The sequence below is a fragment of the Tyto alba genome, unplaced genomic scaffold (genome assembly GCF_018691265.1).
Source record: "Tyto alba isolate M040663 unplaced genomic scaffold, T.alba_DEE_v4.0 Super-Scaffold_45, whole genome shotgun sequence".
Classification (NCBI taxonomy): Eukaryota; Metazoa; Chordata; class Aves; order Strigiformes; family Tytonidae; genus Tyto; species Tyto alba.
Window position 1 is genome coordinate 35464096 of NW_024881321.1, and position 27140 is coordinate 35491235.

General features: G+C 41.4%; 1 protein-coding gene across 2 annotated transcripts in view; it reads left to right on the forward strand.

Annotated features, from left to right (window-relative positions):
- COL4A2 (collagen type IV alpha 2 chain) overlaps window positions 1-27140 on the forward strand; it is a 148833-nt gene that overhangs the window by 22402 nt on the left and 99291 nt on the right. For both annotated transcript variants that reach the window (XM_042806020.1, XM_032997068.2), the window contains one exon: window positions 20409-20489. In XM_042806020.1, the coding sequence (XP_042661954.1) occupies window positions 20409-20489 (81 nt within the window). The remainder of the gene's footprint in view (window positions 1-20408; window positions 20490-27140) is intronic.

Consider the following 27140-nt stretch of genomic DNA (forward strand, 5'->3'; position numbering starts at 1 on the left):
TGTCTGCTTACATTTATCAAGTAAAGAATGACAAAAATGTTAAGACGTTTTATCATAACAAGATAAGTGGTAATGGTGCTGGTCTCTAGTCCAGGCAACCCACATTTATTTGATATTCATCCACCCTGGAAAGTTCATTTTACTGCCGGCTGTTCACCAAGGATCAGTCAGAGATAGCAGAGGCTTGGGAGCTCTCAGCAGTATCCGCTCTTTTGCAAATGAGCAAGCAAGTGAAGAATGTTCGTTTTCTGCATTGCTAGCCAGAAACGTGCTCCACACGCTGCTCACGGTACCTCCTGTTTTCCTCACGTGGTAGGTGTTTCTGTGTCCTAAAGAAAGGAGCAGCTGAACACCAGGAGAAGAAAAAAAAAAAAAAAAAAAAAATGGTAGGAAAAGATTTTGGTGAAACAAGACAGTAGTCCTTCATGGGAAGGCTACAGCCTCAATGAGATCAGATAGCAAAGTGATACCCAAACGGCCTTTCAGAGTCCATCGATGCTCCCCTGCTTCTGAGTAGCGATCGGATGCAGAAGGCTGTGCGACAGCAGTAATGTCTGCAGGCTCCAGTTGTACTGGAGAGACAGCTGGAACAGCCTTGCTGGTCTTCCTGGCCTGCAGTGCTGTCAATCCAACCCGCAGCCTTGTCAGAGCTCCCCAGCGCAGCGGAGCTGGGCAAGCCTCCCTCGGGCGAGGAGTCGCAGAGCATGAGCACCTTGAGTCTGTGTGGAGGCATGGAAAAGAAAGTTGCCTGACATTTCTATTACTACTGTTTTCCCAAAGGTGTGTGCTACTTTTAATCTAAAAGAAAGGAAGCCACGTTTCAAATGCATTTAATAAATTTCATGCAAAAATATCTGAAAAACATTGTTTTCCTACTCAGAAAGAAATTAGGAACTCGAGCGATCTATCATTTTGATACTGAAGTTTTCTGTGCTTTGTATTTACATAGAAAGTATGTTGGATTCGTGTAACTTTAAAACATGTAGTGGAAGTTGGGAAATCAAGTTGTAATCAAGTTTACATTTTTGTTTGAATACAAAAAGAAATCAAAATTAACACCAGTATAACTAATCTTTCCCAACTTTGCCTCAGCTGATTAAAGTCTTTTATGTGTTTTGATACTGCTGTTGCTGTCTCCTACCACTCACAATTAATTTTTGCTATTTCTGAGCCCAAGGATTAAAAAAAAAACAGTAGCAGAAAGCATATAAATGTGGTTTTAGGCACTATATTGAACCTTCAGTTTAAGAATTACTAAAATCAGCATAATGTGCTGTTAAAAACTAGCATAATTAAAATGTTTGATAGTGCTGAGCTTGATCGGTTCCTCAGATGCTACAGTCTGCAGCTGGAGTTAATTAGGTAGGATGGACATCTGCCCTACAGCAAGCAGATGCACAGTGCACATCCAGAGCTCTGGGACTGAACCACGCCACAAAATACATGCCACAGGTACTACATTATGGAAACAGAGCTTCTTTAGGATGAAACAAAGTGACTGGCATACTAACACAATTTCAGCACTGCAAGTTAGAAATAATTAATCATTTTGAAGCTACTGTAGGAATATGGGCAAGGAGGATGCTTTTATCAAAGCTGGAACATGATGTCCAGGCTGCAAACGCGGGGCAAGGTGCACGGGGATGGTGGGGTTGAGTAACAGTTCAGTTCACAGGCCCTTCACCTCCTGTGGCATGTCAAGCACTCTTTGCCCAGTTTTTGAAGGCTGTCCAGGCAGCACCCTTACTCAGCTCTTGAGAAGTCCCGGAGTCAGAATGCAGATGGTATGAAAAACACTGCCAATGTCTTTCCTACATGATAAATATTTTATTAGTGTGTTCTGCACTCAAAGGAATTGATAGTTCTGGTGTTAGAGGCCAAGGAAGTTTTATTATGGGAAAGCAGAAAATTCTGCCTGTTTTCACAGCTAGCTCTCCAAAAAGAATAAATTCCTCTGCAATTTCAGTTTTCACTGGAGTTACTTTCCAAAAAGGATAATAGAGAAGTGATTTTTTAAAAAACAACATACCTGTATTAATATGGAGAATAAATCAGCATAGTTCATACGATCCCTCACAAAAGCAAAAAAGCAATCAAAACCATGTAATATCTAAGCATGTACTTGAATAATATTATGGCATTTAATATTTACAAGCAAGCTTATTATTACAAAGTAATGGACAGTGTTACATTTTGCCATCTCATTTGCACCCTTTTAGTCACCTAGCGAAGCGTAAAGTCTGCAGTCAGGTCTAAGTGCGTGCAGTAAGGTCTAAGCCAGGTCTGCAGTCCAGCCACCTGTGGATTACATATATACATTTTGATGACAAAAGCTTCTATTATAGATAAAGTCAAATAGACAAAGCCTGTGCTGTTCTCAATTTTTATTTTTTGCAAAGAGGTGCTCCACTAGCAGCAGTGTGACTTGGCAATGTAATTGCAATAGCAGCCTTTCCTGGCTGAGCTATCTACATGATGAATTAAACTTCATTATGTCCATCAATGTACGAGATAGCTATGCTTCTAGATTTGATATCTGCTTGTATGTGTTGGTTCATTAGAGGTCCTTATCTGCCCACACCATTCAGGTAGACTGATGTCTAACCCAACAGGCAATTGAACATGAGAGAAACCTCTCTGACAAGAAGCAGTACAGGTCAAAATCCATTTTAGCTCTCCGTACCAAAAAAAAAAAAAAAACAACAAAACACCCTGCAGAGCTAAACAAACTGCACCAGTTTGAGCCTCCACCCAGAAATCTGGCAATCTAAATTACGGTCTCTTATTGAGCAGTACTTCCCTCCACAGGAACAATGAATCAAATGAAAGGGCCTAAATAAATAAATCTTTACACTTCCCTGTTCTTTCTACCTCCCAGTTAATCATACGTCACTCTGGAAAACCTAAGTAATCCACAGCAGGAGGCAAAACTGCCATCACAGAGTACGTTCGCAGCGTCAGACCGTCCCCCCAGGAGCTGGGGGTGACGCCTGCGGTGTCTTGCCATTTCCCCCCTTGTCCCCCCACCCCGCAGGAGCAGGGGGTGTCTGCAGCCAGACCTTCTCCGGCCCAAATCCCCACTGCTGGTTTTGCCATGAGTCGCTGCTGTGCTGCCAGCTGCCCGGCTGCTCCCTTCTCCGGTCCCGGCAGCTACCGCGCAGCCGGCCGTCCCTGCAGCATTTCTGGTCCTCCGCAGGCAGGGCAGCGGTGAGGGGATCCACGCAGAGCCCCAGCCACACAGAACAGGCTTACCGAACCCAGTCTTCTTTCTTTCCTTTAGGAAAAAATAGAAAGAAAGAAGTAATCTGCTTGGAATCTTTTTCCCCACATGGACACTTCTCCACTTCTCAGGACCAGAACAGTTTATTAGGACTACTGTTTACCCCAAGGAAATTACCCAAGTTTTTGCGAATGTATTTGTGCCTACCATTTTCTACACTTTTTAACTTAGTTGTTTTTAACACAAAGACCCAAAATACTAGAAAACAAATGTTCAATTAAGTCTGATAAAGCCTGGTCTGTTGTTCCCTCACTAGAGGATGCCAACAGATGATGTTCCTTCACTAGGCTGCGGAGAAGACTCATTGACCATGGGAGTTTTTGGGAAAGACCTGCTCTTCAGACCATCTGCTTTCACAGGAGAAACTGGCTGAGTTTGTCCAAGATCCTGTTGCTGTGTGAGAAGTTTTGAGGAGTTCTGAAATGCCTGGTTAACACTTCCATGACAGGAGTTTCTTAAGTTACTGGGTTTTGTCTTCTTATGCCACGCTCTCAGCATTACACAAGGTCCAGAGGTGAGGAATTGCCACCAAACAAATCAAGTTTCTAGCCTGAAAGGAAGTTGTGAAATTACTACAGAAGGCGTGCTCGTACAGGATTTCTGGTACCATTTCACAGAGCATCAAATAGTCCAGATAAGCTTCAGATAAGTACTCTCCATTTTGGGTGCTTATCTTTAAGTCCAGATCTTTTGAAGTTTGCCCCTCACATATTTTAGATCTGTGTCCTTTAAACAGAGCTTCTTCTAAATGAGATAATTGAAATTTGTTTGTGTCTTCTCAGAGAACCCATGCGTTCATCTATGATCCCCAGAGGAAAGGCTAAATTAACCCTGCTGTCATTTGTTGAAGTATTACCAAATGACATTATTTATAATAGATTTAGCCGTAAGTCCCTATTTCCAGGGGCAGTCTGTCCTACAATAGTGCAAAAAGGATGTTTTTCTTCCCCTTCTATCTTTGAGGCATGAATAACATAGACAACTACATCATGTCTTTAGGATCTCAGAGCACAACCTCTATTGATGAGAAGTTTGCAGGCTGAAATAATGTAAAGGTATTTATTTAAATGTCTTTTTCAAAAGAGTAAAGGGCAGATAGCAGATCAAAAATCTCCTTTTCACCAAAAAGTTTTAGTTTTCTATCAGTGGAGTTTTTCTAGCTCATCATTACCTACAGCATTCTTGTCCCCACCAACAACAACCGCCCCACCCTTCTGGTACGTACACAGTGGTTCCCTCCAATGCTCTGAAGCATAGAGGTCTCTCTGTCTTTTCTCTGATTTCCTTCCTTCGAACTCTCCCTTCACATTTCAGTGATGTAAAACAGCCAAGATAAGAAATAGCTGTCTCTTCCCAGGAGGAGATGGGGCGGATGTGCAATTCAGAAGAACAATTCCTTTTTTGCTACTGCCTTCCTGGGATGGGGGGGGGCAGGGGGAGCAGCAGGGAAGTGAGAAGTAAGTTAACCTCCCTTTTGCCAGCTGTGCCAGCTACTCCTAGCAAAATAGACACAGCAAAGCATGTAGCACTGTACTGCTCTCTTCCTGAAAGCATAGAATTGTTAAAAAAATATATGATGGGAAACAGGAGTGGCTAGTAACTTGTATTTTTGGTCAAAATACAAGACCCAACAACGATTTGTGTAATTCATCCTATTGCTCTTTTACCATCTGGCATAAACTGTTGTCTTCAATCAAGTAAGTCATGTTTCAGTCAGGTCCCCTGTTGCTAGAAAAAGATGACAGGAGAGAGTTAGACTATTACCACCATGGGGTAATAGTCACATTTGTTATGTTTTGTACAGAGACTAGCATACTGGGGTTTGGGTTTATAGGAGTTAAATAAGTAAATTTGTATGGATGATGAGGGTTTCTGCTATTGGGAGATTTTAAGAGTAGGTTTTTACATTTTTTTAATATTAATGCTGTGGCTTAATGAGGAAAACACAAGAACTAATGTTTTCTTCGTTACCTAAAGATAATAAAATACATCAGAACCAGAAAAAAATTTCTCGTTTGTCATGGGATCCTAGATCACATAGTAGCAGGAATTCACAGCCAAGAACATCACACTTTATGATGGTGATAAAGTTCTCCAGGATGCAACAAGGGGCTCAGTTTCCATGATTAAGGGATATGGTTGGATTTACTGGGACAACTGAGTTCGGACCTACTGGCTATTTGCACTGGGAGATAGTTTTGGGGGATGAGTAAGAAGAAGCAGGGCATCAGAAAGTCACAGGAATTTCAGGGACATTTGTTACTATAGATACCCTTTCTCAGTAAATAGGAGAAGGAAAATCCATAAGGGGGCTTTAGTATTACCATACAAGGTCTTCAAGGATTGTTTTTGTCATGTCCATATTCTTAGCATCTTGCCTAGCTGCATCAGTGGTGACCTAGACTCCAAAATCTGGCTCATCTGTAACATAGCAGAGGAACACCAGCAGGAAGAAGTACTCTCTTAAGCTACTAAAGCCGGTGTTCTGCATAACAGTGGACAGCAGGAATCAGTAATGACACAAAATAAGGGTTAATGTTAGTGTGACTGTAATCTACTTCAGGGAGTTCTCCAACTGATCCGATGACTTAGGTGTGGTACAGAAAGAAGGAAAGAGCACATGTATGCATGAGGAAGGTAATGGACAGCAGTCAAAAATGTCTGAGGAAATTGAAATATTATGCTTGGGTTATCAGAAATAGGAACTGCAGAATAAATACTCTGAATGGACTGTGTGAACAGTTGGTGCTGTGAAAACTGGAAGCTGTGGAGAAATGGTCCAACTGTGCTGAAAGATTGTACTTCAGCAGCAAAATTGAAATTGAAACAAAGGTCGCAGCTGACCTGGGACCTCCTCCTACTGAGAAGCAGTTGCCTGAGTGGAACCCAGTTCATCAGAAGAAACATAAAAGTAAGGAAAAAGAGCCAGAAGAAAAACTACTATACTTCACAGCTGGAAAACAAATTACACCTGTGTGTGTGTAAGTACACACTAAGGAAATAAAGAGGATGCAGTTTGGAGTAAATGCCTCCAAGACTTGTTTTAGCATCTTTCCAGTTCAGTTAAACAGGTTCCAGGATCTGACGACTAGGGAAACCCTCTTCTCACCTTTCAGGATACAAAGGAAAGAGATTATAAACTAAGCAATATAAACAGAGGGTGGGAATTTTCTGGGAACCATTGCTCATCTCATTAGACAGAGAACTGAGGTGCTACTCATGCAGCTTGCAGGTGCTGAACTCAGCCCCTCAAATGCATGTTTCGTGACATCCATCTGTGAACAGCAGCTGTTGCTGACAAACTCTGACAGGACTCAGAACCTCATTACTGATCCAGCATGTGTCAGTGCTATTACCTTTTAATGAAAAAGACCTACCTTTCAAAAATCAACTGGGATAATTTATTAGATGCTGGGAAAAAAAAAAGAATACGGAAAGATCTAGTGAAAAGGCAGCAATGAAGCTATTTTACCGTGCTTTCAGCAGTTCAAGCACTGAGTCTCTCTTATAAAAGTAAATGGTGAGAGAGGATTCTGATAGGAGGGGAAGGATAGCAGAGTTCTTACAGAAACTTCCTGCATTTGAGATCTATCCCGCTCACAAAATATGGCGTACTTATTGACTTTTCCATGATCAGGGAAAAGAAACACAAGACAAATATGTCATTTTTCTGTTAGCTTCTGAAAATGAAGCTGTGGTTTTGTGTGGGAGAGCAAAGGGCCACTGGAGAACAGTCTTGACAGTGGTTGAGCCATACCTATGGTAATCATTCATGAAAGTCCTGATTCCTCAGGCTGCATGTGGAGAACTGTTTTCCTCTAACAGGCTTTGGAGTTTAGCAGAGTCTTGCATCTTTTGTCAGGTAAAAGCCACTGGGTCTTTATGTTTTGGAGCTTAGGGAGGCCTGACCACTACCCTAGTAAGGTGGTACCTGCCCATGACATCAACAGTTCATTACTCCTCTCTATTCTGAAGATCTGTTCCAAGGAGAGGCATGAGATATGATCTATGAAGTTTCAAGGAGGCAAGCAAGGAAATAAAGCTTGGGGGTGGGTTTTGAGCAATATTGTGACCTTTTAACATCAACATTTTAGTCCCAGGTTATTTACACACCACTGCTGATAAAGTATTTCTAAGATCTGTTCTTGGGCTTTAGGTGTTCTATCTCAAAATCATCATTTTGAGCTGCCATCACCTACGAGGAGTTTCATAGAGCGCTGCTTATGGCAAAGCTGAATACATGTATCCAGTCTGCTGTGTTGCCTCTGCTGGATTTCTAATTCAGAGTTATTCCTCCTGAGTTAGGTGGGGTGTACAGCTTATTCAGGAAACATGTTCTGAATAAAGGATCTGTTACCAGTTGCTAAGGCCTTTGAGTTTGATGAGCACTGCAGGGTCTCATCCAAGAGTCAAGCCCATCTCATTTCTGATACAGTGAACTATAGATGTGTTCCTTACTTTATTCTTGCCTATTTTCTACTCCTTACTGCCCAGGCATGAATATTTCTGGATTTTTGTAGATCTTGCAAAAAGACAAGCATATAATGAAAAAGGATGTGAAAGAGAAGCCAAATGGCATCACTTAAGTCAGTTTAAAGAAGCTTGATATTTGGTTGTTTATAATCTCAGTATGTTAGTTGTTTGTATTGTGATAAGAGCATTTTTGGTGTGGAGACTGAGCCACAAGACTTATTGCAGCAATGCAGACAGTGTTTGTCTGTTGGTTAGGGAAATGTACTGGGAGGCAGGAAGGTCTTGTGTCCCTAGGCCAAGCTGAACCAGTGACTCATCATGCAACTCTGGGAAAGTGCATTTAACTCAGTTCTGCAACATTGCAGAAATCAGCCCAGCTGCCGAACTGAACCAAAGCAGGTTGTAAGTCACAAGTCAGTGGTACATAAGGGAAAGATGAGCCCTTGTTTCTTGTTCTGGGTAAAAGTGAATTCTGCATTATCTTCCCCTGAGTCAGTGTTTCATGGTGTGGCAGTGGTAGTATTCTTGTATAGTCAGTTGGATGTTTTGAAGGAAATTGAACCCTCACCCCACTAAAAAAAAAAAAGAAATCTCACATCCCACCCCTCCCATTAAATTTATGTAGAAGCAGGTATGAAGGATGAAAAAATATCCAAATAAAGACTTGGCTGTTACTTACTTTATTAGTACCCAGGAGGACTTAATTTGGCCATTCCAGGTTTCAGATTTTGTCTTCTACATATACACAAAATAAGTATTATGTGGATATATAGATTTTGTCTCCTGAGTAGGTAAGTAACTAAAACAGCTTTTTGGTATAAGTGAAATGAAATCTGTCATGTAAGTTTTATGAGCAGGAATTATAATGCTTATCCTGTTTGAATTTTTCAGGCGTTTCTTGTGTGTGTTGAGACATCTTATTTGCAAATAAAATTAAAAATAAAAAAAAGGAGCTTTTGCAGGTCCCTTCCTTTCTCTTATGAGAAAATCTATCAAGACATTTTTCTAAACAGAAGTGTATGGGTGAGAAAGGATTTATCACCAATAGTTGACTATTAGTTTTTGTATCCACAAGGAAGAGATCGATGATTATTTTTTTCTGAACACTTTCTTCTGTATTTTAGATTACCTGCCTTGATCCCATGTCAAATAGCCAAACTTTCACAGAGGTCTGCGTATGGCAGATCCTCTAGTATACCTTCTTTATCTGGTATACCCCATATAGCAATCCACTTTACCCAAAGTTTTACCAGTGGCAACACTGAGCAACTTGGAGCAGGGAGGAGAAGGCTCAGGGAGGAGGTTAGGTTTTGAAATCTAAACTGAAAAGTGAAATGGGTCAGTAAGAAACCTAGTTCTCATGGGCTTTTTCTTGACTGAAATAGAAAGGAAATGGTGGGTGTTGCATCTGACCAAGCAGTTAGCAGTAAACACTTCCATCATCAAATTCAGTTCTTTTTCCAGTTTGCAAATCTCTTACCCATTTTTCTTACTTTTAAGGAAATACCAGTCCAGTCCCAAGGAGCAGATCTGAAAAATTGCATAGCAAACTTCCACATTTAATATTTCCAGTACAGTCATTTGTCTAACAGCCAACTCTGAAAACTGAGCCAGGACTGTAACATTACACTTGACTAGACTTACTCATCAGCGTGTGTGATAAAAGCAGTGTCAGTCAATCTGTGTCATCACCAATAAACCTGTGCAAATCCATTCCTTTCAAATCATGCTCTCAGTGATAGCTCCATACTTCCAGTTCTTGGTATATATTTCCAATTGAAATTTAGTAAATAATTATGTGGGAAGAACTTAAACTCAGGGCTCTTTCTTTCACTGCTATATTTGATCCTGTGGGCACAACAGGATTTAAAAAGGCCATTAAAAACTGTCACCAACCTCACCCCTCCCAAGGAAAAAAAAAAAAAACCCTCCCAGGATCTCTGAATGCATAAGAACCAGGTCAGCAGGTTACAGCTGTAAACAGCTATTTTTCAGAGGAAAACTAACTAATTCAGTTTATAAATGCAGCTCACACACAATCAAGCATTTTGAAGTAATTCTAGAAAACAAGAAACTGGAATAAAATCTCAGTGGTTATGCTTACATTTTGGGAAGCTCTGTCATTGTTGCACTGCACTGAACGAATATAGATGATACAGCCATGCAAGCAGCTGTACAGCTGGTTTCTGTCAGTCCCTTCCCCATGAGCAATTCCTCATGCAATTGCACTGCTGCTGGTTCAAAAGCAAAAATCTTTCCTACATTGGCAGGTTGGTTTGTTCTTAGTGTAATAGGTGCAGATGAGTTTTCAGAAATACTGTATGCATGTCTGAAGTATGATTTAGCAACTTTGAAAGTTTACCAATCACTAAGAATAATATGTTCTTAAGTAAGTTTCCTGAGTCTGCCAATTTACGTAGGTGAGTAAACTAGACAGGTCAAATAACTGGCGTGGTTTATAAATAGACTAAAAAAAATCTCCATATATAGAATAGCATCCAGACTTTCTATTGTTTGAAGCAAATGATATCATTATTTGGATGTCTTTCCAGAACTGAAAATGACTAGACTTCGGAAACTAAAAGTAGTTAAATATAGAAATTGCTACTTTAATGAGTAGATGCTGTGTTTCATTATTATGCTACTAATATGTGAACAAATGCCTTTCTGTTCGTAGGGATGGGAAGGAGGATTTTATTCCAGTAATACAAGATACTGGACAAAAGCCAAATTCAGATTAAGGCCTGACAGTGTCTTTACCCTTATTCCTTTATGGAAAATATTTTTGATCCACTGTATAGTGTAACTGCACATATGAGGTGATAACACTGTCCACTAACTTGCACCTTGCATAAGCCTTTACACTTGTGCAGATCAAATACAAAAAGCCCAATGGTTTGCATAAAAAAAAAAATAATAAAAATTAAAAGAGAAACCAACTGTGCCTTTCAGTGTAGCTTGTCATCACAGACTCCCTAATGAGTGATTGCATCTACTCTGCCAAGTCAGAGTGCTTTCTTCAACCCTGATAACCAGAAAACGCTTCTGTCTCCTGCAATACTACTTTTTTTAAAACCACCTAAGTAGCTTCTGTGGAAATACACTTAATTTCTAGGGATGGGGAGTTGGGAATAAGGACTCATGTTAAGATATCCCAGCACTCTCACTCTAAAGACCGCCATCCTTTTAGATAAGGAACGCCATGTTGGATGCCAGATGAGAGTCTGTTGTCTCACAAGAAAACATAATAAACTAAAATAATATGCATCTCTAAACGCATGCATTTGCAAGGATGGAATCAAGTTTAACAAGATATCAAAACAAATTTTAATTTACCAATCCAGGTTTTCCTTCAGCTGCTTCTGCATCTTCCATCTTTCTCTCAGATTTGGCTAAAAATTCCCATTTGAACAAAGAGCCAATTGATATGAAGTCACCTAAATTTAGGTATCTACATATTTACAAGGTGTCTGAGTTCTCATTATAATCAGGGAAGCCAATGGGCTTGCCTTATACTAATAGTAATAATTAAGGTATGTACCTTTGCTTAACTTTACTAATAAATTTCCAGCTTCAGACTGTTACTAGACTTGTATCTGTGGGAGGGTTTTCTGCAAGCAAACCTAATTCTTAAATTGGTAAATCTGAAAATGGAATGCTCATGAGCAACACTTTTATTGTCCTCCTGTAACCACTGTGGGCCATAGGTGTCAGCTGATGACCATGTAACGTTTGCCCCTTTGTAAGATGTAAGAGATATTTTCAGCCATGGCTGCACACTCTTCAAAGAGCTTAGTTTGCCTGCAGCATCACCTCTCTCTTGCTAGTTCACGTTCAACCCTTAGTTGACGATGAAAAGAAAAAAATGTCATTCCTTTAGGCGACCAAGTCACCTGTGTCAAATAGAGAAGTGCCAGAGGATATTGTTCTTCCTCTTCTGGATGCAATTTTGTTGTAGGAAGAGCCCTCTGCGTCTTAACCCTCCTTCATTAGCTCCTGAGAGCTGGAGCACATTCATGCAGAGACCAGCAACTGCTTTCTAGGATTCCCTTTCCCATGGCATGACAGAATCTTCAAAAATACCCAGGAGTGATACATTTTTCTATAGTGGTGACTATTTTTTGTTTGATGTTTCAAGATGCTTTAACTGGATTTTTCTGTCTTATATTCTAGTCCCTTTCTTAGTATAACATATAATCATCTCTGTGAGGGACAAAAAGGCAAAATGCAGCTGAATCCAACTTCATTACCTGTAAAATATGAGACCCCTCATTCACTGACTTCTTGACAGAAAGCTATGTCATGTCATAAGCTGCTTGCTTGGAAGTGCACTGTTCGCAAACAACCTCATGTTTGGCAAGTGGGCAAGACCCCTGGACAGTTATTCAAATATCTGTATTGTGTATTTAGGCAGCTTCTAAGTTTTAGTCTCTGACTGAGACTTTTAAAGACCTTACTTTTTTTTTTTTTTTTTTTTTTAATGCCTACTACATCACAGCAGCTCCTTCTGGATTCCGTCTGCTTTGCTGGGTAAATATGTGTTTGGATGAAAGCCACAAAATTAGAAATGCTTTTATGAAAATGTGAAGCGTAAGTTCACACTGTATCATGTCTGGCTTCTGCAGTTGTTACAGGCAGTGTCTCGAGACTGCAACAGGAGGACTTTTTAATTTGAAGAGGGAATGGTAAATAGTACCTCAAATAAAGTGACATGTGGAGCTGTGTAGTTTCACTTTGAAATGAAATTATGCAGCCTTCAAATCAAGGCCATGTGCCAAAAAGTTCATATAATCAAGAGCCACAAGCCAGCCCATAAGAGGAAAGTATTTCATAGCTTCACTTCTGAGAAGTACAGAATTCATGTTTCCCATTAATGGCTTCAACATACTTGCTGATACACACTCAAGAAGACAATTTTTTGTCCATTGGTGTCTTCTCAGCATCAGAGATTCTGTATTGTCTTGCCCTTCCTTCCTTCACCCCAAACATCGAGCAGAGGCGTCCCAGTCCCTGGGAGCACTGCTGCTTTTGGACACTCCTCTATTGACATTCCCGTGCCCGTCAGGACTCAAAACTGAAGCAAGCTGCTTGCTTGTTTGGCAACCTGCCTCCCAGTTTTCTCTGTACACTCCACTGTAAGAGGGAGGTGGCATGCAAAACTCTGCGCCAATCAATAATTCATAAATGACTACCACAAGCATTGCTGTTCTCATTGCGTTGGGAAGACTGCATTAGGCAGTTGTTAGGAGACCAGCTTTCTTAGTATGACTGGTGTCATACTAAGTGTCTTTGTGTTCCTCCTGGGTCCAGTTTCCTCCTCCAGGTTTTTTTTTTTTTCACTGAAGGATGTGTAAATACATGGCTCCCCCTACTTTTGATGGGTAGTGTAAACATTCATATGATATTGAGGTCATGCACTAAATTATTCCAGTTGCCATGCATCCAGTCTAGAAAAGGTTCTGGCTCCCATTCAAATATGAAAGAAAGAATTATTTCTTAGCAAAATAATTCTCAGAACAGTTGGAAAGAGGATCCACACCCACATCTTTTCCTTCCTCTCTGAATGTGCCAATTTATCTCTCCCTTTCCCTCGCCAATTAAGGTCTTCACAGTGGTCTTACTGTCCGGTGCACTAGTAGCTACTGGGTTGCAAGCAGGCGGTTTCACATGGCTGATGCCTTCTTTGGCATTGTAACTCTGGGGACAGAGTGTTTTCCAGACCAAGCCTGACACGGGACAATCCAGGACTCCCCCCTGACAGTGTTCTCCATACTTGTTTTGAACGGTTGTGTATAAGTGTTTCTAGAGAAATAAGTTTGGCATCCAGGCAACAAATATTTTTGACTCTTTAAGGAGTAAAATGCTGGGTTTGAGCAAATACAACTGTGCAGTCACATTTGAAACCAATGAAGTTCCTATCTGTCTGTTTCATCAACAGCAGGAGTACCCTGTCATACTCCTGCTTTATTTTTTTTTCTCCTTTCTTTCGAAGGAAGCAGAAAATTAATGTTTCTAAGTCAGGGCCTTATAAAGCGAATTTGAAATTAACGTGAGTTTTGACAGCTGAAGGTCAAACGTGGAGACAGAGGTCCATGCTGGAGGTGTGGGCCGGGCTGGTCTCCCCGGCGGTGACACAGCAGGCTGCCTCGCAGGTATGTCAGGAATCCCCTCGGGACTTCCAGGCTGAGGTCTCACGTGAAGCATCTGAATGTGCTGCTCGTTGCCACGCTGCAGAGGCATGTGGTCTGTCAGCACCCCCTCGTCGTAGTTCAGCTTTTCAGCAAGCACAGGCCTTCTAAAACCCCTCCTGGTGAAACTTCGCCGGCCCGAAAGAGCCTCTATGAGTGATGGAGAGAACAGAATGGAGCTTGTTAGGACAGAATTTAGTGCACAACTGCAACCTATAAAATTTATCAAAGAAAATGTCGGTGTGCAGAGTCTTTTGATTCCAGGTTGCAATATTTTCTTTATAATTTCCGTAATTTTTTTTGAGCTGTATGTAAGGAAATGGCTTATATTTCCTGGTCTTTCTGTACTCATAGAACTGTACTTTGAGGTCTGTCCTCTGGTTGCCTTTGTTCTTTGTCAGAATACCAACCCTTCAAGTGAAGGTTCATGAATGGACACGCAGAGGTAACAATTACACAAACATGGCCAAGATTAGTAATAAATAATTCATTAATGTATGGAAAGTTTAGAGATAACTACATATATGTTTCTGGGGTTTTATGAGTTTGACTGAAGGAAACTGCATTTAGGTTGTCTTTTGTTGGCTGAAGATGTATAAGTACAGAAGTAATATTGTTTGGGGACAAAAAAATCTCTGAGAAGGCAAGAGGGCAAAAATAGATTGTGTGTTGGGAAACCCACATTTTATGTTTGCTATTTCACATACATAAAAATGAGAAAGTATTTACACTAGGCAAATATACAAGCTTTACAAACACAGATGGCACACACTTACATGTTTTCTCTTGCTTGTGTTTAAGTAGTGTTCACAATCCTCGAATCATCAATCTTATATTCATTCCAGCACAGTAACCCAATGATATTAAAAGGAGAGTTGGAAAAATTCCGTCTTCTCCCTTTCCATTTATTGCTTCCCTCATTCCTTCTCCATCCATTCCAGTCTAATTCATAGCCTGCTGGTTAAAGCCTTCCCAGGGGTAGGTGCGTGTTTGATTTTCTCTGTCAGAGAACTGCAATTAGGTCTCCCATTTCCTAAGAGACTTTGCTGACTACTGTGCTATTGTGTGCAATGAATGGGGCAGAGTAAAGCTGCTCTGCTCAGTCTTCCTCTACCCATCATCTTCTCCAACTCTGTTTTAAAAATAAAGGAGCTATAGCCACATTTTCCAGTAGGTCAGGCTCCGTGACCTAGATGTACTCATATGGGCCTTTGTGGGGAAATCTAAACTGGTAAATAAAAGAGGGCAGAGAGTAAATTGCAGATACTCATATGTTCTGGACTGCTCTGTCCAGGGAGATAAGTCTGCTCTATGGATGCCTGGCTTTGAACACTGTGGGCCTAAGCAGATCTGTGCCACTTGCCCGCAGGTCTGGGGCTCTGTCTCCAGCCCTTCATGTGTGGTAGGCTTTGCCTGGTTTTCAGATGCCTGAGCAAGTCGCTGGAAGCCACATGGCTGGGGTAGCCCATACTTGTGTGAGTATGGGCTACCCCAGAAGCAAAACTGCCCTCATGCCAGGAGGAGGAGGAGATGGACAGGATGCTTTGGTGCCTCTAAGATGAAGTGGAAGCTTTGCAGAGGGGTCTTACTCCACTAAATCCAACTGTCCCCCTTTAGACTGGAGATGTCAGACATAACTTATGATGTTTGCTGATTAAAGAAGACACCTCTAAGAACCTAATAATACTTTAATTGGCAAAGTAACACACCACTGTTATTAATAGTATTAATTCACAACTACATTGCTGCAAGAAACGCTGAATTACAATTCTATTGCTTATTGTTAGAATTAGTGCTCACACAGAATTACTACAAAGAAATCTTATCAATTGCACAAAATGTCTATTGACTTGCAGTTCTATTGCCTTTCCTGTTGCAATTGGTATTCAGGTATAAGCCTAACCTTCCTTACAAGTTTATCCCTTCTTACTCCACCCTCCCACAGCAAGTCTTTCAGGGACGTGCCTGATAGAGAACCCTGTGGGGGCTCCCAGTGGGCTTGTGCCCACAGGTCAGCATCACCATTGCCTGCAGATGCTCTTGCTCTTAGCATATCCTCACCATCCTTGTTCCTCATCTAATTGGATGCCCTATTCCTCATTTTTTGCTTTTCCACATCTTTACCACCCTATCACCTCTTTTTCTCTGCCTCTACTGCTCCCAAATAAACAACCTACTCCCAGTTACTTTTTCCTCATTGGTCCCAATTTTCTTATACTCAAAAGTTGGTGTCTATTACCTAGGCAATTTTGGCTCAATATGGTATTGCCATTACAGTTGGCTAAATGAGACAGCCTTGCTTCCAGAGGCTGCTTCCAGACCTTGTGGTTCATTTCAGTTACATTTATGTTACATATTTTTGGACAGAATTATCATACTTTAGCCTTGACTCCCCAACCTCATTCCAGTTAAGTAGTACCTCACCTTATGCACAGAGAGCTTGCATGCCAGTGCAATGGTATAACCTGTTTTGTGTTTGCACTATATTTGTGCTCTTAAAGAGTATTCCTCACACTTGCTGTACCCCTCAGAGGCCATATCTAGCTTTGAGGATGAGATTTGGACACATAGTGTAGGATTCATCTCGCCTGAAGCTGGACATCTGCTCTGTAGACACATCTCAACCTAATTACCTAGTTACTCTACATTACCTTTCTAAGCCCCTCACCCTTCTAGGATGAGATTTAGCTCAGATATCTGAAGTAGATCTGAAGAGATTCTCTGGATGGTCTATAATAGCAGCCAGATGTTGTGCCAATATTGCAGAAATCTTAATTAGATAATATAAGCACCATTTCTAGACTGCCTAGACTCTGGATTTTTTAGAGGTTAGTGGAATTTGGGATCATCCAAAACATGAGCAAGACTTGGAATTGAAGGTTTTCTCAGCAGACAACTTCAGAATTGGCAGCTATTGGCAGTTTTCCAGCTTGGTTGCACAAATCCTAGAATACCATTCTGTTGCAAACACACTTTTCACCATTTAACTGCACACTGAGCAAATCAGGAGATTCATCTCCCTGTTCTTAGACTTCTACAGAGGGAGGATGTCTGGATGTAAGGTAGTCACCTCCACCCACCTTTATGGTTAAGAGAAAGCAGTAGGCTCATTCTGGGAGAGACAGTTGATGAGTTTAGATGACAGTATCAGGATGGGGTGAATTGTATCCTAAGACTGACTGTTCTCCCCACTGACCAATAAAGTAGTCCAGGCACCTGTCTCAGATCAAAACAACTACACTGGGTTCTCACCATTGGTGTTATGCTCCCAGAAATCTGTTTTCCTCAGGACGTAAGTAGTTATGGTACTTTAAAACTACATTATCTGTCACTAACTTTTAAACTAGGCTTTTTGCCTTCTAATTATTGACTGATACATGTCCATTTGATTTCTCTTCATCTCAGTTGTATGCCCATGTGTATAATTGTTTTGACAAATTTTTACAAGGATCCTTAACAGATTTATTTTTTAACATTAACAAACTTTTAAACTGCAATGTTTTATCCTGTAACTTCCCAGTAATGTCAAATTAAACAAGAGTGCAATGATTTGCCTTCAAGAAATTATAAACAATCACAGATAATAAAGTAGAAAATGCTACATGTTACTAAAAGCTCCCAGAGTCATCCCACCAGTAGTCAAAAAGTGAAGAAGTAGAAATTAGGCAAGAAGGAGAGCCCAAGTATAATCCAGAAGAGATATGTTAATGCTGGTCTCAAATGTTTTCCCAGTATGTTCCCTACCTTTGGAGAATCTTCCAGATTTTTCTCTTAATTATCTGAAGAATCTTTGTGCATAAAAGGACATAAAATGGGAAAATTTAAAAAAAAGCTTCCTAAAATTGTGGAAGAAAACAATTGTGTCCCCACATTAGCGGCTGGTATTGTTACAGCATGCAAATTAAAATGCTGGATGGTGGATAGTACACAAACAATAGACCTTGAACTTCTTCCAGTTGAAATAAGCATTAGCAGCCTCATTTTTTTTTTTTACAAGTGCACAAATATCTCGCCATAGTTCTGATTCATACTCTATTTTCTCCTTAGCAACAGTTTACCAAATTTAGAGTCACTCTCCTAATTAAGAAAGAAATAAACTTATTGTTCTCCTTGTTGTTTTCTCAGAAGGCATAATTGAAAACTCACATGATAAATTTACTGTATCGGTCGGTCTGTTACTGTTAGGCTGGGTTATACTGTTATTTACAGCTCCGACAAAACAGATCTCTATAAGTTCAGAATAGATTCTTATTAGTGGCAGCACTACTTAGCACACTGCTCCTTAATGAATACCTGCATCTTGCAGAGGATTATGTTCACACAAGCCACGCATCTGCATGGCATCCATAAAAATTAATAGAGCTATTCTTAATTTCTGAAAAGGAATTGAGGGGGAAGCTCTGTGAAATGACAGATCCTGAGAAAGAGATGCACATTTAATCTGTAAACAGGTTAGTAAGAAAAAAACCCACTGAGATAGTGAGTCTGTGACCATCCAAATGTTTAACTAAAAAATTGACCAACCTGAGCAAGCTGCTGGAGTTTATAAAGCCGTCTTGGCTTGTTATTTCCTCTAAACAATAGCCTAAACAAAAAGCAGATTTCATAACATGACGTAGAATACTGTTGACTCTGTGAAATAATTTCCTGAGTCAAACACCTAACCTTTAAATAGCTCAGGGAATGGTTTCACCTCTATGGACCTCTTTTATCAGTATGAAAAGCCTACTTGTTTCATTAAATGTAAGAATTAAATATAAAGCTGAAACAAAAATATTTTAGTATATAGAAATAGTTAAGATACAGACATGAACCCTCTAATGGTAAGCATAAGAACTTGTTTTGGGAACTGTTATTTACTGCTTGTCATAAGATTGAGAGCCTGTTGTACAAATATGACCAAAGGAGGAGTTAACCAATGCCTGGTACCTGCTCCATACCTTTTATTCATTTGGCTCCCAGGGAAGAATCCAAAGCCCGGAGCTGTGTTTTAAGGTTCTTGGTAGTGCAACGGCAGAAGTGGATACCTGAGAAATGTGACCCAATAACCCCAGGTGTTGAGCAGGGGATTGCTTAGGGCTACGTGAAAAATGCTAAGCATGGCAGTGTTGGTCCGTCTCTGTATTTTAGCTCCTTGAGTCAGGGCTAGAGGAAGGAATGGCAGTATCAGTGCCTATTCAACAGCATAGCAGTTCAGAGCACCCATCCTATTTTGGGGGCTTGTTTATATCCCTGTCACCTCCCTTGATGACGTGCTCAAGCTGTGAAGGAAACAGGAAGGGTGAAGGGTCCATTTGTCCCTGCTGCGGCACAACAAATGATTCAGGGGTTCTTCCAGCCAGGAGGGGAGCAAGAGACATAGACCCTGACTCTGTACCTGACAGCTGGGGTGCCTTGAGGTTTTATCTAAGGAGCACTGCATGTGAAAATTAGCAGTCGCTCTGAATGGGGGGCTGTGGCCCCAAGTCAGCCTTCCTGTAGCCAGTTATTCACTGCAGGGCAAACCAGGTTCAGAAATAGTGACAAGAAATCCCTTCCTGCCTTCCCATATTACTTATTAGGCTGCTGGGGCACTTTCAGGGGTTCAAAACCATGGGTTTAGGGTGGGCTGGAGGCTGATCTTCACAGTATTCCTAATTATTAAGTTACAGTTATAAAAGTCACACCACAGCATGCACAGCATCTCTGCTGTTCAGATTTCTGAACAAGAGTGACTGTGGCTGCTGCATTTCGTGCAGGCAGGGTGTGCTAGGTGTAATCTGAGCTGGCCTGCCTGTTGAAATCCATCCAAAGATTTGCATGGAGTGGTGCATATTTTGTGATCCATATATTTGCAGCCAAGGTCCAGGTGGTTCTGGACAAGCAGGAGAGGTGTAAGTGCAGCCGTTTACTTAATCTAGATCTGACTTCTAGGTCACAGTGGTTGATTGCTAGGAAGTTTTAGGTGCCTTCAGAATAGGAAGCCATTGAAGAGGAGAGTGTAGGAGTTTGGCTTATGATTTTGAACATGATACCTACATCTTCCTTTATGTCCACCCATAAATATTTGAAAATATAGCAACAATTTAGAGCACGCATAGAAGGATGTGCTGCATTGTAACCTAGGACTTAGTCCATGTCTCTGAAGAATCCAAGCAGCTGCGCCTCGGTGATACGATATCTGTTGCATGTGTCAAAAAGATGTGTGAGATACTGCTCAGCGTGGAGCTGCAATGTTTTGAAAATGTGGAGGGAAATTAATAGAGTAACATTATATTTCTTGATGCTGATCTCCAAGAACTGGGAAGACAGTCATGGCTGTGTCTAAGCATAGATTAAAGAGGTTTCAACTGGAAGTCATAGATCTGATCCTGGTCTTTTCTTGGGCAAGTTCCCAGCAAGTCTGCTAATCAAAGCTTATTGTGCTGTGCCAGCTATTGTAGCTGACACCTTTTAACTTTTAATTTTATGTTTGTTCTGGTTTGCAGGGTGGGAAGACTTACACAGGACCATGTGGAGGCAGAGACTGCAGTGGAGGATGTCAGTGTTTCCCTGAAAAGGGAAGCCGGGTAAGTAACTTTTTTTTCCTGTAAAACTTGGTGGTACCAGTTGAATGCCATTTGCTCTAGGTGGACTTGCATCAGACTGCTAAGAGTATTCAAACAATTATTCTTTTTCAGGAAAAAGTTATTGTTATTTCATCTTACTTTCTTGAGAGCTTGTAGTTTTGAAGAAATACTTTGTTGTGAAAGATACCAGGTTCTTCTCTCAAAGGTGGGAGCCAAGGGAGCTGATGGCTATGACGAGCTGATCAGATCAGAATTTTAGGGACGCTGTGTACTAGAGCATCATTGGATTGTGTGACAGTGTTAAATGAATATGGACAAAATTGCTCAGTAATGTTCTTGAAGTCTTTCTAACAAAATGGTATCTGATGAAAAGATACCCCATACATGTGATTTCTATTAAAGCAAAAGGGAACCAGGCCTGCAAAACCTGAAACCCCTGCCTCAAGGGGACTGCTTGGGACTTCTGGGGTTAGGTTGTTGCTGGTAGTCTGTTCTTTATTTTGGGGAATACTGAGGAATGAGGCAGAGGAAGGGAGATGGGGTGGAGGGGATTAACCACCTGCCACAAAGAGCTCTGAGAAGTAGGGCGGTTCCTATCCTGTATGGCTTGGAGCCCTGGCTGGCAGGCTTCTTCTGTACAGCTTGGTCTTCTGCAGCTGAGACGGTGACTCAGCCTTTTCCATCCACCCATCTCTAAGAATAGGTCAGGCAAGAGATGTGGCAGCAGGTCATATGCTCCTTCTGCTATCACAAACCTCATAAGATTTTTTAGTTCTCTGCCTTCCCTCCGTGCAGCAGGCCATCAGTTCCCATTCCCATCGCATTCCTCAAGCTTGACTCCATGTCTGAGCAGTGGAAGAGGTGGTAGGAAAGTCACGGTGTAGGTGGGAGGCAAAGAACACTTGTTTACAACAGAAGTCCCAATGTCTCCGTGGAAGTCAGATGATCCTGAGGTTATTATGCCATGAGGACCATAATGGTTATACTCCCATCCCCTGACTATGATCTGCTCACGGTCTGCTTTCCATTACAATAACTTAATGGCAAACTGATGGAGCTGAGGACAAGCAAGCCCTCCCTCAAGAGACAGCTTCTGCTGGGGCTCCTTCCAGCTGTTACTGCCTTACCCTCATCATCCAGCACATGAGGTTTGGCAAGTGCCTCCTGCCACTTCCCTCCAAGGGCACTGAAAGTCAAAAACTGATGCTGTGTGAAATGGCTTCAAATATGACATTACTATCTCTTTTTTCAGTGTCTTTTTGTTGTTGTTGTTGCTCTAAAGGCAAAGCATGGATGTACTTGTTCTCCACTAGAGATCAGGAAAGTATCTGTTGCAAAACTACCAACTTTTGTGACTGAAATACTTTTCACATTCCCTATGGACTGAATAACCTTTAATTTCAAGTTGTCATGTCTGCAAGACAAAAGAGGTAGCTAAACAAAAGTTACAACACGGGTTAGAAAAGCTGAAAAGGCTAAATTACCAGAGCAGAGAACCAGTCAGGTGCCACTGATGAGAAACTCCCTGTGAGATGTTTAGTTATCTAGATTGGGAGATAAGGGCAGGTTTTATGTTCTTGCTCACCAATCTCACTCTTTGGTTTATCTCAGGGAAGTAAGCCCAGTAACTAATCACACTGGCCTCCCTTTAAATAGACACTAAAAAAGAGAAAAGGAGGATGTTACAAACCATAAATTACATTTTGCTACTTGTGGTTAATTGTTCAAGATGTGGAGTATTGGGGAAAGTGATTTGAAGAATCTTACAACACTTCAAAAATTGTATCTTGACTTTCTGAAATGATACACCTCATTCTGAGTCAGCATACACTGAGTGTATTTTGTGTCTGCTGGTCTCTTCACATGTCACAACCTCTGCTTACCATCTGGTTTAAGGAACAAGACTGGCCTTTAGAGACTAATAAAATTTGGCATGGCTTCTGGTCTCATGCTAATCCTCAATGGGAATATTTATTTTCACAAAACCTCTGTCTAATCTGGCACGACACACATTTTCTTTTTGAGGTGACTCATTACATGCACAATAGACATACTGCGTGTTTGCACTTGTAAGAGTGCCTGAAACAGTCTGTCAGAGCCTGCTTCTGCAGTGACTCTCCATCTTGGGTGCAACAGAGCTGTCACTTTCAGGGCATCTGGGACTCAGGTGGGAGCAGTGCTGTGAGGGTCTGCAGCTAGTTGTCCTGGGTCCTAGGTCTGCAGCCCTACCATCCCCTGGAAATTCACCTTCTGCTTGTGACAGGTCTCTCAAAACCAGGCAAACAAAAGCACTTCCTTTGGATTGGTGCTACTGAATGCATATCAGAAGCCATTGAATGAAATGACTGCATTGATAAATGCAGTTGCAAACTATGAAAGTAGAAAACATCTGAAGAAATGCCTGATTTTTGTTTCTGTGTGCTTCTACTTCATTTTCTGTCATTACTTCAGTTACAGTCTTAAGGTACAGCATTTATATAAATATGCTTCTCTTTGTTGTCTTAATCCCATGGCTTCTGTTTCTTAAAAAAGTGGTTTTAAGACAATATGCTCGCTGATATCTTCTGTGTGCTGGAGGTGCGGAGGCACTGTCTAGATGTGTGAGGATTCAATCAGGCTTTGGTGATTTTTGCCAGGTCTCCAGATGCAGGACAGCTGGAAGCCCTGTGCTTCTTTCTGCACTGGTTTTGGTTCAGGACCGATAAGGTTAAGCACAAAGGCACAGGAGAGTTGAATCGTGTTTCCTACAGGCAGTTTCTAGGGACAGAAGGCCACCTAGCACAAATTAGTGCATGCACCTAGCACACCTACCGGAAAGAGGTATGTGTTTTTATGTTTTCCTCCACTCTATTTGGGCTGGGCTCAGACATGCAACTTTCACTGGGCTCAGACACAGATCGACAAAATCCAGTGGGGGCAGGAAAATGAAAGAGCAGAAGCTTTATCTTGCCTGCTGTATGCTGTGTGGGAGCTGCTGCAGCAAGGCAAGGGCAGCAGCTAACCCACAGCCTCCTGCCTCTCATCAGAGCTGCTCCCGGGGCTGTGAGAACGCCTGCCAAAGTCACTTTCTGCCTCATTCCCAGGAGGTACACAGGTTGCATTCAAATGGTCAGAGAATCATAGGACATTGCTGATAACCACATTTGCAATCCACAGTAAATGCTGAGCTGTTGCTCAGAGAAGTTTCTCAAAAGGAATGTCTTTCTTGGGCCATGCACGATCCCCTTGAAGTTCCCACCTCCTGTCTCACTCTTGAGTTCACATCTTTCAAGGAAAAAGAGTAAAGTGAACTTCTTCCATAAGCTGTTTTTTTTTTTTTTCTAGTGTCTAATGACACTCCAGTCTTTGCTGTTTTTCACTTCAGCCTAGTTATTTTACTTTAACGTAGGTGCTCATTTACTGTTAGCTGGATAGGAATATCCAGTCTATCTAACCATACCTTGCAACTAGGCAGGTGCTGCAGGAGCCATGCCTGGGGACCAGCCTCACCCTCATCTCCCCTTCTCACAGCTGGCAAAAAGCTCAGCCGAGTTCCAGTGAAAATTTAAGCTACTGCAGGAGTGTCCAAATCCACACAAAAAGGAAAGGCAACAGACTCATCTTCTCCCTGAGAAAGATCCATCTTCTCATATTCCCTCTCCTGAAACAACTTCTCCTAAGTCGTTCTCCTGAGAGAACAGACTCATCCTCTCCCCTAAGCTACATGTGGAGAAAGTGCTGTAAGGAGTATTCAGGTGCCTGGATAAGAGGGAAAGGAGAAATGGAAATCACTGACACAGTATTGAAATTCTAGTACTGTAAGATCTGGAAAGGAGCAGTTCTGCATTTACGTTATTCACTACTTTCCTAATGTTATAAAACTCAGTCATATTCCCTCTCAGCTTTGTCCTGTTCAAAAGGAAAAGTCGCAGCCTTTTTAGGTTCTCTTTTGAAAGCAACACTCCAACCCTTAGTCCTTTCATTCTTCTCTCTCTTCTGTGAGAGACCAGACTGTACACAGGCCGCAGGATTACGAGTACACCAAGGTCTTTCTTAGCAGCAATATGACACCCTGTTTTCTTCTCAATACCATTCCTGATGCGCTGCAACACTGAAGCCTATCTGCCCACCCAGTTTGGTCAGATCCTTGTGGATCTCCCAGCATAGGAGACCACGAGATCTCCTCATCCCCCATCACCAGCATGACATTCAACAACCTGAGAGAGGTTAATATCATTTGTAGACTTGGATGTTTCACGGTTCAATCCCTTCTCTAGATCATTTTTGAAGTCTTTACTATAACCAGTTCCAGCACCCGTGTCTGCGAGGACTCACTGCTGTTGCGTCTCCATTTTAAAATGTGACCTTCAAACGCTATTCTTTTCTTCCTATCCTTTAACAGCCTGCAGGAAGAGAGCACCTCTCTTCAAACCCCAAGGGAATTTATTTTAAAAAACTTTTATGAAGTACTTTGTCAAAGCCATTTTGAAAATCCAGATATATTATGGTCACTACGGCCTGCTTTACCATTCTTATCCTTGTGCTCAGTTACTGGATTCTTTATGGCAGACTACTGCCTGGCCAAGCAGGAAAGTCAGATGAACTGGCCCACAGTTCTCCAAGTCTCCTCTTGGGCCTCTTTCTTACTTAGTAACACCTGCCTTACCTATTTTATCTACTACTTCCTTTATATTTACCTGAAATTAATCTGGCTCAAAGAATAGCTTGGATTTGCAACCTCCTCAAACACCCTCAGCAATAAAGACCTACGCAAATAAGTCACTAAGTTTTTCTTCTATAGCCTTATCATCCCAGAGTGCCCCTTATAAGCCTCTGGCATCATGTGGTACTGCTGTTTCCCTTGACGGCTTCTTGCTTTTCTTTAAACAAGTTTTTACTATCAGCTTGATGATCTTCTGCAAAATATTTGCATTTCTTTTTAGCCATCCTAGTTGCCATTTACTCTTGATCAGTTTTTTATGGGCTTTCCCGTTCATATCAGCAATTTTTAAATGTTTTTTTCCCTATGATAGCCTCCTTAGCCTTTTTTATGAGCTATGCAGGATTTTTATTGAACTGTTTTACTTTCTGTTTGATATGTGACACAGAGTTTACCAGGACTTTTAATACAGTGTTTTTGAAAAGCCTCCAGGTTGCTTTAGGCTTCTTGCCTTTTTGACTGCTTTTTTAGGTTTTTACTGGGTTTGTGATTTTTATGTATTTCCCCTCCTTGAAATTGAATATCTGTGTGATGTATTTGTTTGGCTCAATCCATCCCTCTACAGCAGTAAGTTCTGTTATATTGTGAAGCTATTACAGAGCAGTTCTCTCACTAGTACCTCTTGAAGCAGGTTCTCTGCAGCATGCAAGACTAAACCCAGAGCATCATCCTTTCTTGTGGGTCCCAGGGTTCACCACACTAAGAAGCAGTCAGTTACTGTGTCCAAAAATTTTATCTCCTTATCTCGTCTGGATGACGTGTTGTGCCTGACAGTATGTTGGTAGTTGGAATTTGCCAATATTGCTACCTGACCTATTTTGGCAGCTTCTGCAACTTCACTGAATATTTAATGATTGTTGTCTTTAACAGTAAAGACAGTTTGTAAAATACAAGCCAAGTCCTACTTTTGTGTAATTTCCACCCACAAGGATTCCCTAATGCTCCCTTCTGCCCCCAGTTCGTTTTTTTTTTTTCTGTTACACTTTGCTTTAGCCTTCACATGCTGTGCTACTGCCCTGGCTGTATCTCATTTTCTGTCATTCCTGTAGACAGCCTAGCAACTCTGTATGCCACTGATTATCTTCCTTTCACCAGCATGAGATGCCTGTTACATCAGGGTTGTAATTTGTTGCCAAGTAGTATAACACCCTAATCCTATTTTTTAGGTCTCTAGCATTGCTGTAGAAACACTTAGAAATTTTTCCCATTCTCTGTTGTAAGCGCCAGTCAAGTGGCATTGTAAATGGTGTTATTTACCTTCCCTATTTATTGCATTTGCGCTATTCATTTCCTCCCCTGCCTTTTCAGGAATGTATTGAACGTTAGCCATGTCTCCCTCATAACTGCCTTCAGTCTGAACCAGGTGCTCCACCATGGCCATCAGTCTTTCCCCTGTTTCTAGTTTAACTATTTCTCTGTGAATTTTTTAATTCTCAGTAATAGCATCCTGTTTCCATTTTGACTGAAGTCCAGCCCATTCCTCCTGTGCAGGTTTCTCTTGTTCCAAGGAGTTTGCAAGGGCTTTAGTCTCACACAGCAGCCTTGATTTAATCCCCTAGGACATCCCTACTCTGCTTTCCCTCATCAGTGATATAACACAGACTGTGACCACTGATTCCTCTCATCTACCAGACTAAATACCTACCTGGACATCTCATGGGTTCTGCTACCTTTGCGCTCAGCAGGCCTTTCAGTCCTCTCAGCTGTTTCAAACCCAGCTATCTGTTTCAAATAATCAAACCTCCCACTACCTTTACCTCCTTTTCTTCTCCTGTAAGATTCCCTCTGCTCCAGGAGCATTCTTATGCCAAGTGGATGTTACAATCAGCTGGAAGTTAGAGTTTATCAGAGATGTGATCCCTCATTCCAAGCTGACTATCCACTTTCCCTCAGACTGACATCCTCTGCATACGTGTTTAGTCAACATCGAGGGTTTTTTTTGATGGTGGCTA